Raw genomic sequence first — 12369 nt, 5'->3', positions numbered from 1 at the left:
ATACCACCAAATGAAAGCTCTATTAGTGAGAAGAAAAGGAGGTAAAATTCATTTGGGTGGTAAGTTGCATGACCGAGCAATAAACGGTGAAAGTAGTGTAGGTCAGAAGTGTAAAAAGTGGCCTGGTCTTTCAGGGTGTTTAAGCACTGGGGGCTGAGGTGGTTAAAGGGGTTTTCTCCCTCCAGCATGTATTATTTATTATGTAGAAGAGGTTACTACAAGGCACTTACTAATGTATTGTGATTGTCCATATTCCTTTCTTTGCTGGCTGGATTCATTTTTCATCACATTATACGAGGCCCGTTTCCATGGTTACAGACCACCCTGCAATCCAACAGTGGTGGCCGTGCTTACACACTAAAAAAGCACTAGCCTATGTGAGTTCCCATGGTCATGGCCACCAAATAGGCCAGCGCTCTTTCTTACAGTGTGCAAGCACGGCCACCACTGATGGATTGCAGGGTGGTCGTAACCATGGAAAAGTGCAGTGTATAATGTGATGGAAATTTAAATCTAGCCAGCAAATAAAGCAATATGGATAATAACAATACATTAAGTAAGTGGCTTCTACTTACTTTCTCTACATAATACATTTTATTTGCTCAAGCGAGACAACCCTTTAAGGAACAAAGAGGGACAGAGGGACATGGGTCCAAAAGAGGGACTGTCCTTCCAACAGAGGGACACTTGGGAGGCATGTAAGCATGTGTGTCCACCTCTGCATATTTAGGGTGCGTTCACTTCACACGTGGCGGAAAATCCACAACATCAAGACTTGTCCCATGTTATCCTATGGGGCTGAAATGGGGCCTTATGTTCAACCACAAAATTTACATTAGGCAGCGTAAATAACATTTTCAGTATGAGAATCTCTCCATTCAGTTCAATGGCCAATTGATTCTGCAGTGGAAAACGCTGCGCGGATGCCGCCATATGGCGTAAATATAAAATAGTAACATTGGAACCCAAGAACTGATGAAATTGTTACATCCAAATGAAGAAAAAAAAATATGTATAAAAATGGCCATGTAGTGACCAGTATACTTCACTAGATACTGTACATAAAAAAGACAATTTTGCGTTTTACTGATTTATTTCCTCCTTATCAAAGCTTACTACGACAAAATGGCCGCCCTAATGTTTACAATGTGCTTGTCACGGAAATGTCGGTACTAATAAAGTTATTTGAATAATAATGAAAAAAAATAAAAAAAATTCCTTAGTGATCACGCGTTGCTGTGCTCGTGAATCTCCCTGAGGACTACATTTCCCGAGATGCTTTGCGGCTTATGACAGATGGGGACAGTATGACGGCTCCGGGTTCTGCGGGTGTCTTCACAGGTGATGGCTTCCTCCTTGTGTAACGCTTAGCTGTCTCCTGGACGGCGCCGTATGCGGCAGGAGTCGCTGGTTTGGGGCCCGGGTGCTTTGTTTCCTGCGCCCGGCCGCACTCCTCCCTGACCTTTGTACCCAGTGTGTGATGGTGCTGAGCCCGGCTCCTGCTGCCCGGGGATTGCTTGCTTTTCTACCTGCTGAGCTGTAGATCTCTTTACCTGACACTATATACATAGCCTGTGTGTAAGGGGGCCCCCATAATGTGGGGCTTAAAGGGGGCCTCTAGAGGCGGGCACATAGAACTTCCACTGGACATGTTATTTCTGTCTCTATATGCATTAGGGTCCAGTGGTGCAGAATATTGCTGGGACTCCCCAGTGGTGCAGAATATTGCTGGGACCCCCCCAAGTGATCCTAGGATATGGGGTCCCCCCCCCGGACTGGAGGTAGAGGCGCATGGGACGTATAGATCCAGCCCAGCGCTTCCCATCTCTATAGTTACAATTTACATTTATTGATCAGAACATGAAAAGTTCTGCGACTTTCTAATAGACTTTTTGTTTCAGTCCCTCGCTGCTTACAAAAATCTCTGCTTGCTGTCACTGACTGGAATCATTCTTGTTCACGCAGCTAGAAGGCTGATTTCAAGCACCGATGGGCACGGTTAACGAGCGAAGCAGGAGCCGCCGCTGGATGTAAAACCCGAGTGTTGCATTCACTGACAGCAAACAGAGTCACGTGGTAGGATTTTCTGCCAGACTGAGTGGCGAGGTGGCTGTGGTACGACTGTATGTGATGTCTAGTGTCTTATGGAGGCCGGGACGCGTCAGAGCTCTCCAAAGTTGTCGCCGGAGGCCATTACAGTGTGTGACGCGGCAGTAGGACTGCTACATCAGGCTCTGTTCAGACCTGGCTTGTACACTGCATTTGGTGTAGAGCTGTATGCCGTGGCAGTGGTGGTCTCACCACGGTCATGGGTCATAGGGTTTTCGTGGTTGACTGCAGCTGTTAGATTAGGGCTGTGCGACCTTAAAGGGGAGTTTAGAACTTCCTCAGGATTGGCCGGCACCCGCGCCGATTATCAGTTTAAAGAGGCCATGGCGCCCCCTGGTGAGCGCTGTGTCCTCTTCCTAGACCAGTGACATCACGTTAATCCGTCACATGACCTAGGCGCAGCCAAGTTCCAATCAAGTGAATGGGGCTGAGTTGCAATACAAAGCACAGCCACTATCCAATGGACGGCGCTGTGCTTGGTGAGCTGTATGGAGGCGGGAGCGATCAGAGGGGGCGCCCTTCGTCAGACCTCTACCGATCAGATATTGGGGGAGATTTATCAAACTGGTGTGAAGTATAACTGGCTTAGTTACCCATAGCAACCAATCAGATGCCACCTTTCATTTTCCAAAGGAGCTGTAAGAAATGAAAGGTGAAATCTGATTGGTTGCTATGGGCAGCTGAGGCTAGTTTAACATCTGTGGCATGGAGATTCGGCCAGATGCAAACTGCAGCGTGCAGTGGTTTGTGCCCGGCTGATTCTCCGCATTTTTGCCGGAATGCGGCCGGTTAGTTATAGTTAATGGGGCCGGCGGGCATTCCGTTCGCATCCAGCAGTGCCGGATCTGGAGAACCGCGGGAGGGTTGTTTTGTGCTGGGATACACAGTGCAGGTGATCTGCCTAATGCCTGTATGAGGCTACTTTCACACTTGCGTCGCCGGATCCAGCAATCTGTATGCAAACGGATACCATTTGTAGACGGATCCGGATGCAGATCCGTCTCACAAATGTATTGCAATTGTCCGTCTCTCTCCGGTTGTCATCCGGAAAAACTGTATTTATCTTTTTCACATTTTTAAAGGTCTGCGCATGTGCAGACCGCAAAACCGGATCCGTTTTTCCAGATCACTCAGGGCCTTATCTGGCATTAATGCATTTCAACGTAAAATAATGCCGGCAAGTGTTCCGGAATTTTGGACGGAGAAAATACCGTAGCATGCTGCAGTATTTTCTCCGTCCAGAAACCGTACAGTGACTGAACTGAAGACATCCTGATGCGTCCTGAACGGATCACTCTCCATTCAGAATGCATGGGGATAAAACTGATCAGTTCTTTTCCGGTATTGAGCCCCTAGGACGGAACTCAGCGCCGGAAAAGAAAAAAACGCTAGTGTGAAAGTAGCCTTACACAGGCCGATTAAGCAGGCGATTGTCGGGTGGAAGCGTTGCCTCCCGGTAATCGCCTGCTCGCTAGCGGAGGAGAACGCTGCTATTACATGCAGCGACTTTCTGTGCAGCATGGTGAGGAGAGATCGCTCTGCCATCGCTCATACCCATATAATCTCTCGGTGTTTGCCGACAGCAGATCGCTATTAGACAGCACGATCTGCCGCTGACAAGTGCTGATTTTTAGGCACGCTTAAGAATCAGAATTGCCAGATGAATGAGCGTTTGCGGGCAGTTGGCGGTACTATTAAACTGCAAGATGATCGCTAATGAGTGTTCATGCGAATGCTCGTTAGCAAATGTCGGCCAAAATATAGGCCAATGTAATAACGCCTTAAGTGTGTCCCTCATTAGCATTTCTAAGCTCCTCAGGACAGGAAGGACACATTGTGAAGCTGGTGGCAGCATTCTCGTGGACAGCGTGGTCATAAGGGGGAGTCCATGGAGAGGCGGTGTGAAGCTTGGGGGCTTCCTGTCTTTCCCTGCCACCCCTGGACGAGCAGCACTCACCTCAGGAGCAGGTTATATTAGCTGTGTGCTTTCTGTGTATGTACAGGGTGGTAGTCGGCCTCCAGCGATAGTATGACAAGATGCAAGAGCGGGAACCAGGCACCGCTCCTGGTCCCCGCACCGCCGCAGCCGCTTCTCCCCGTGTCTCTGGGGGGTTAGGGGGAGCAGTCAATGGCAGGCGGGGACGGGGACGAGCCTCCCTACCGTCACCCGCAATGCTAGGGAGCAGAGGCCCCAATAACGCCTGTACAAGCGTCGTAGACGCCTGTTCAGGCCATTTTACTCCCTGGAAAAAGACCCATGGGTATTTTTACGCATAGTCTTTTTCTACTCAGGAGCGCTGTAGGAGCCGCCAGGTCTGGCACACAGGAAGCCCCGCCCCTCTCCCAAGAAGCCCTGCCCCTTAAGGACATCTCTCTCACCAAGAGCAGCTCCAGACTACATTGTGGTTACAGGACCTGTGGTGATGTCACAGTCATGTGATCAGCCGTGTGTGTGTGTGTGTGGGAGGAGTTAGGGGAACACAGGCTCTATGTAGGACTGTGCTGTGGAGAAAGCAGAGGTACTTCATGTATGGAAGGGCTATGTCAGTGTAACCAGTCTATTGTACAGTTTTCTGTGTGTAATGTGCACACAGTAGTTCTATCTGTGTAATGGAGATGTAGCAGAGCTGTGTCTGCAATGTGTATATAGTAAACTATCTGTGTAATGGGTATGTGGTAGAGCTGTGTATGTAATATGCAGTGATGGTCAGTTCGCAGTGTTCGCCAGCAAACACATGCGAGCTGCCATCTTTAGTAAGGTAGACTCGCCTGTGCCGGGAGCTGGTCTGAAATCAAATGCAGTCACCGGGAGCAGGCAGTTCCGAGAACAGCCGCCGGGGGCCTTCATTAATTTCAGACCGGCTCGCGGCACGGGTAAGGGCTTAGGCACAGGTGGGCGCAGTGTATGGCAGGGTCAGGTGGGCGCAGTGTATGGCAGGGTCCGGTGGGCGCCGTGTATGGCAGGGTCAGGTGGGCGCAGTGTATGGCAGGGTCAGGTGGGCGCAGTGTATGGCAGGGTCAGGTGGGCGCCGTGTATGGCAGGGTCAGGTGGGCGCCGTGTATGGCAGGGTCAGGTGGGCGCCGTGTATGGCAGGGTCAGGTGGGCGCCGTGTATGGCAGGGTCAGGTGGGCGCCGTGTATGGCAGGGTCAGGTGGGCGCCGTGTATGGCAGGGCCAGGTGGGCGCCGTGTATGGCAGGGCCAGGTGGGCGCCGTGTATGGCAGGGCCAGGTGGGCGCCGTGTATGGCAGGGCCAGGTGGGCGCCGTGTATGGCAGGGCCAGGTGGGCGCCGTGTATGGCAGGGCCAGGTGGGCGCCGTGTATGGCAGGGCCAGGTGGGCGCAGTGTATGGCAGGGCCAGGTGGGCGCCGTGTATGGCAGGGCCAGGTGGGCGCCGTGTATGGCAGGGCCAGGTGGGCGCCGTGTATGGCAGGGCCAGGTGGGCGCCGTGTATGGCAGGGCCAGGTGGGCGCAGTGTATGGCAGGGCCAGGTGGGCGCAGTGTATGGCAGGGCCAGGTGGGCGCCGTGTATGGCAGGGCCAGGTGGGCGCCGTGTATGGCAGGGCCAGGTGGGCGCCGTGTATGGCAGGGCCAGGTGGGCGCCGTGTATGGCAGGGTCAGGTGGGCGCCCTGTATGGCAGGGTCAGGTGGGCGCCGTGTATGGCAGGGTCCGGTGGGCGCCGTGTATGGCAGGGTCCGGTGGGCGCTGTTTATGACAGCAGTGGTCTTATGTTTAGTGTATGATGTTGGATAAATGTAAAATTGTCTGCATTTATTTCTGCATCGGAGACTAGCAATGTTCTCTGGAGAAATATCAGCCTATCACCGTTATGTGGGCCTATGCATTATACGCAAAATTCCTACTCCTCCTCGACTATTTTTACTCTTCTGGAAAAAAATGTAGTGCGACCTCTGCTCGGGAGGCTCGTCCCCGTCCGCCATTGGCTGCTCCCCCCAACACCGGATGTTTTATGCGTTTGCTAGTTGATCGGGTGACCGGTGGCAGTATTACACTGCCAAATCCTCGCTGTGAACGCTTGTTAACGATGAACTGGCTGACAATTTGCCAGTCTAATCCAGGCTTTAGACAGTGTAAAGTGCGGCACTATTAGTAAATCAGCCCCAACGTCTACTTGCTTTGTTATCTCCAGGTTATCAGTAAAGTATTTTTATATGTAAAGAGGCCTTTACACGTGCCGAGAATTCGCCAGATAATCACTAATGAGCGCTCATATGAACGCACGTAAGCGATTATCTGGCAGTGTAATGGTACCGCCAATTATTTGCATCATTTGTGCGGACACCTAAGGCTGCTTTCACACCTGCGCTTTCCCTTTCTGCTATTGAGCTCAATACCGGAGGAAAACGCTTCACCTTTGTCCCCATTCATTGTCAATGAGGACAAAGCTGAACTGAAGGGTATGGAGTGCACCAGAATACATTCCGCTCCGTTTGGTTGCACTCCCATCGCGGACAGAATAACGCGTTTTTAAATGCTTTATTGGATGCGGAGCAAAGAAACGGACACAAAGAAAACGGACCCGTCCCCCGTTGACTTACAGTGGTTTTAGAGACGGATCCGTCATGGCTATTTTAGAGATAATACAACCGGATCTGTACATAACGGATGCGGACGTTTGTATTATCGTGCCGGAAACGTTTTTGCTGATCAGTGACGGATCCAGCAAAGACGCAGATGTGAAAACAGCCTAAATCGTTGTTTGCCGGCGGCGGATCGTACTGAGCTGGCAAACAACGAGTCAGTATGGGGACGAGCTATGGCATTAGTGATCGCTCCCACCCCATACTGTGGAGGAGATCCCTGCATGTGATGGCTGCGATTGCCGGGAAGGAACGTTACCCTCCATACAATCTGCTGCTGTGTCATCAGTGTCTGTGAGGCTTGTATGTTACTCCTGGGGTGTATGAAGGACTGCAGGGGGTGTATATGATGCACAAAGTAAGTGGGTTACATAGGAAACTGAGACACAGGCCTAGGAACGGATTACGGGGTACGGAGATAGATGGAAAGCTCCAATTTCGAAGAGACAGCCTCCCTGGAAGCCAGAGATCTGTGCGTATGACAGTCAGACACGGTTATACCCTCCAAGAGTTTAGGCATCTCCGATGTATCCGGCAGAGAAGGTCACCGGATTCTACCGTTCACCGCCGGATCCCCATTGACTATAATGGGATCCGGCCACTTTCCGGCGGTGTCTGGTATTGCAGCTTAGTCCCATTCACTTGAATAGGTAAATAACACAAAAATGGTTGAACTGCGGCATTGCAGTCGTACTATGACACTTAACCACACTGTGCAGTGATCTCGGGCTGAAAGAAAACTACAACTCTCAGCAGGATCTGACAGCTACAGGGCTGGGAGTTGTAGTTTTGTAACTTTCTAGAGAGTCAGAGATTGGAGATGACACCGAGCAATGAGACCCCAGTGCTGCCTGACATGGACATATGACTGCGCCCGTATAATGCGGGTCTGGGGGAGGGGTAGTTCTGGCCTCACGGGTTGTCTGCGTGTTAGGGCGACGCGTCCAGGACGTGATAATTGTTTCTTGGAGGAACCTGCTAATTACTGGAGTATTATTAGTAATGGAAATGTCTCACGTCTTTATAGGTTTAATGGTGAACTATATTTACCGGATGTAATTGTGAAGCGGCTGATGACTGCGCACTTAAAGGGCACCTGTCCGCAGATTTGTACCTAGGACACTTGGCAGCTGAAGACATCAGTGTTGGTCCCATGTCCATATGTGTCCGCATTGCTGAGAAAAATGATGTTTTATTATATGCAAATGAGCCTCTAGGAGCAACGGGGGCGTTACCGTTACACCTAGAGGCTCTGCTCTCTCTGCACCTGCTGCATGTCTGCTACACCCTCTGCACTTTGACAGATAGGGCCAGGCAGTGTAAACATCATCATGAGGCAGAGCCTCTAGGTGTAATGGTAACGCCCTCGTTGCTCCGAGATCCTCATTTGCATATATTAAAACATCATTTTTCTCAGCAATGCGGGCACATATGGACATGGGACCAACACGGATGTCTTCAGCCGCCAAGTGCACATGTAACAGGTCAGCCAGTGTCATAGGTAATATTACTAGCTGCACATGTGCTGGGAACAGCCAGCAATAAGCGTTATTAAACCATCGCCACTGATGTCCAGTCGTTTAATAGGAACAATTCTTGTTTGTGTGCCGGCTCTCGGAACATGGCCGCTGATGAAATATCCTTTGTAAGAAATCGGAAGGCTATGGCGGTACACCAGGGCCCTATAGACTTTTATGGGTGGCCTGTTACAGCTTCATATAAGGTTGTACATGGGTCATATAATAACGTTTTTGTACTTTTTCTTTTCTTTTTTATTTTTTTTTCCAGCATTTTGATCTGTCAAGATTTGTTGTCTGCAATCACCTCGGCTACAATATGGCGGACACAAAACCCCTTCACCAAACAAGATTTGAGGCAGCTGTGAGTGTGATCCAGAGTCTGCCCAAGAATGGTGAGAATCAGACGATTCAATGTATTATTACAGGGGCGGATTTAAGGTGGATTTACACGAACCAATAATTGGCCAGATTATTGGGAACGAGCGTTCCTGCGATCATCTAAATGTGGATCGGGTGATCCTGTCGTCCGCGCAGGCACTCCAATCATCGTTTCTGGGCAGCGGTATGCTGCCCAGAATCAATGATTCTGTATGGGGACGAGCGATGGCATTAGTGACCCCTCGTCCTCGCACTGTGAAGGAGATCGCTGCGTGTAAATACAGAGGTCTCCGTCACTGAGGGCTCAGCCGACTATCGGGAAGGAACGCTTCCTTCCCGACAATCATCTGTTTCATCGGCCGTGTAAACCTGCCTTTACCAACCCTGTAGATGGTGTAAACTTATGGTGAGTTCACGCGGCCAGAGGAGCAGCTGATTATCAGGAAGGAAGTGGGGGTGAAGCATTGCTTTTACATGCAGCGATCACCTCCACAGTATTATCATTTCTGGGCAGCGATCAACAGCGATCTGCTGCCCAGGAACAGTGCAGCTGTTTGAGGACAAGCGATGGCTGTAGCGATCCCGCGTCCTCATACAGCTGCATTGTTTTTGGTCAGCAGATCGCTGTTTGGACAGTACGATCTGCTGCCCAGAAATGATAATTTTCTCATTCGTCAGGTGATCGGCTGCACCTTTATACGGACAGATTATCGGGAACGAGTGTTCATAGGTCAACTGTCTAGACCTGCACCAGATTTATCACCGCGGCTCAGGCAGGATGATAAATGGGGTGCAGGGAGAGACCCCTTTGTGTAACGCCATACCAACTACTGATTGGTTTATGTTGAGACAGAGTTTTAAGCCAGAATAATGAACAATTTGGCGCAAAACAGTGCATCTTAGACCACACCCCTTTTCCGCTAAACCACACTGCCTTCCCATGAAGCCCCGTCCCCTTTTTGAATGAGTTGCATTAATTGGAGAACCCTAGTTTGCTGACTTGGGGTTCTTTACAAAATCGTAAGGTGTCTCCTCTTATTTAACAGAGGCACGGGCTGCTGAGCTGTTGCGCCCTTCTGCTTTAGGGTAGGTTCTTGGTTTGGCAAGGGTTTCAGCATGGATTCGGTGCTGAAAACCGTGCTGAAACCACCTCCCATTGTTTTCAAATGGGAGGGCCCCCCCTACGGTTTATACGGCTGAGGACTTTCCCCATGCGGTTTTCCAGACCGTGCCAAGAATGTACAGGTCCATTCTTGGTGTGGTTACCGCGAAGACACCTCTGAGAGCTGCAACGGGAGCCTCGCGGTTCTGCTAAACCAAGAGTGCGACCTCCCCCTTCAACATATAAAAAAACCATGGCAGAAACCACTGCGGTTTCTGCCATATGATGCGCGGTCAGAACCGATCCTTGCGCTGCAGCTCTTTGGTTGCCTGGTGTGTATAAGAATCAGCCCTGCGCAAGCTCAGCTTGAGTGAGGACGCTGCCTGTTGACATGATCTCCATGATAGCAAGGACTGAGCACTTCTAACCGCCTCGGGATGTGACGACCAGCGCAGTGGACTATTGCCGAGGACAGATCTCGGGCTTCACCGTAGTGAATTGTGATGTTTTTTGCAGGCTCTTTCCAACCATCCAATGAAATGATGCTGAAGTTCTACAGTTTTTACAAGCAAGCAACGCAAGGACCGTGCAATATACAGAGACCCGGATTCTGGGATCCTGTTGGTCGTTACAAATGGTGACTCCTTACGCTCTTCTGTGTATATATAAAGCTGTTTCCACCTGCTTGTATATCCATTACTTTGCCATAGCAGACACCGCTACTCTGCAAGTCAAAGTGCCGGCTCGTGACCTGCAGCCTGTGCCCTTTGTACTGGCGCTTATCAGCAAATGTAGCCTACAGAGCGGCACCATGTGTTTACCAGCTTCGCAGAGGGATTTCTCTTCCTATGATGAAACTGTTTGCAGTTAACACGCTTTTTTTCATGTCTAAATGTATTATCTCTGCTTGTTGTCAATGAATCGAAAACTTTCAGTTTACAACCTCTAAATGGCATTGAAGGGGCTGTTTCAAATTACCATGGGTCCAGCCCTGACAAATGGCTGATTTTGTGAGAAGCTGATGTGGCCGGCTTCTCAATTACCCCCTCTAGGATGTCTGATGGGGAAAACCCCTTTACCCTAAGTTCACACCTGAGCGTTTTACAGCGCGTTCCTATGCGCTGTAAAACGCACAACAAGGAGAAACCAATGCTTCCCTATGGGAATGGTTCTCACCTGGGCGTTTTACAGCGCGTACGATCGCGCTGTAAAACGCCCGACGCTCAAACAAGTTCTTGAGCTTCTTTGGGGCGTTTTGTCACGCGTTCCCGTACATAGACTTTCGGGAACGCGCGACAATGTGTGTTCGCTTGTCTCTGTATGCGCGATTGTAAACGCCCGTACAATCGCGCATACAGAGCGCTCCTTTCAGAACGCTCAGGTGTGAACCCAGGGTTAAAGCTGGCCATACACATGACATGACTGTCAGCCGACAGCTGTCTCTCCCAATCCTTCCATATGTATGCATGCTTGGCCCAGCCGAGGATGCACATATAGTGAGAGATGAGAGGGGAGAAAGACATTGGCAGACAACTCTGGCGCCAGCTTTTCTCATGGAGAATAAAAGTATTTTGACAGTTGAATGTTGAGTTGAGTCCCATTTATGTGAAAGGGTCTGTACTGCAATACCAGTCGCAGGCGCTATACAGTGTACCGCTCTGTGCTTGCTGAGGCTGGTGAGACAGACCATTTTGGAGAAGGGAAGCTTTCCTTCCCAGCAATCGCCTGTTCGTCAGTGGAGAGCACCGCTATTACATGCAGTGATCCCCTCCACAGTATTGTGATGAGTGATCGCTAACGCCATCGCTCGTCCCCGTACAGAATCATTATTGCCGGCAGCAGACTGAGATTAGACTGCAGGATCTGCCTCCAGCAAACAATGATTTTCTAACCTGCTTTAAATTTGCAATTGGGGCAGTATTACACTGCCAGATCATCGCTAACAAGCATTCCTACAAATCTTTGTTAGCGATGATCTGCCCGACTACCGCTTGGTCTAATACAGGCTTAGGTCCCATTCACACAACCGTATTTCTGATTCGAATTTTCTGCGGATTGGATGTGGACCCATGAATTTCAATGGGTCCGCAAAAAATGCGGACAACACTCCGTGTGTTGTCCGTACCGTAGTCCCACAAAAAAAAAAAAAATAGAACATGTCCTATTCTTGTCCGTTTTGTGGACAAGAATAAGCATTGTTACAATGGATCCATAAAAAACGGATGCAACGTGGACATCATTCATATTTTTTGCAGATGTGCGTTTTGCGGACCGCACAATACATACGATCATGTGAATGCACCCTTAAGCCATGAGGAGGCTGCAGCCGCGGCCTCTTCATACAGCGGATCTAGTGTATAATGTGATGGAAAAATGAATCCAGTCAGCAAAGGAGGCAATACGGAGAATCAAAATACATTAGTAAGTGCCTTGTATTAACTTTCTCTACATGATAAATGCCACTTAGGCCCCTTGCAGACGAGCATGCCGGATTCAGTCCGGATGCGTTGCGGGTGGGTTCAGGGAAACGCACGCAATTTGTTCCGTTTTTTTTCTGCGCGAGTGCAAAGCGTTTTAATGCGTTTTGCACGCGCGTGATAAAAAACTGAATGTTGGTACCCAGACTCGAACCCGGACTTCTTCACAGAAGTTCGGGTTT

The 12369-nt window shown here is 49.9% G+C and overlaps 1 protein-coding gene across 2 annotated transcripts in view; it reads left to right on the top strand.

Annotated features, from left to right (window-relative positions):
- The first annotated feature begins 1232 nt into the window (after positions 1 to 1232).
- ACBD5 (acyl-CoA binding domain containing 5) overlaps positions 1233 to 12369 on the top strand; it is a 48010-nt gene continuing 36873 nt past the window's right edge. For both annotated transcript variants that reach the window (XM_040434377.1, XM_040434375.1), the window contains exons 1-3: positions 1233 to 1341; positions 8499 to 8622; positions 10227 to 10347. In XM_040434377.1, the coding sequence (XP_040290311.1) occupies positions 8547 to 8622; positions 10227 to 10347 (197 nt within the window). In that variant the 5' untranslated portion in view covers positions 1233 to 1341; positions 8499 to 8546. The remainder of the gene's footprint in view (positions 1342 to 8498; positions 8623 to 10226; positions 10348 to 12369) is intronic.

The sequence above is a fragment of the Bufo bufo genome, chromosome 5 (genome assembly GCF_905171765.1).
Source record: "Bufo bufo chromosome 5, aBufBuf1.1, whole genome shotgun sequence".
Lineage (NCBI taxonomy): Eukaryota > Metazoa > Chordata > Amphibia > Anura > Bufonidae > Bufo > Bufo bufo.
This window is presented reverse-complemented; position numbering and strand designations above follow the sequence as displayed.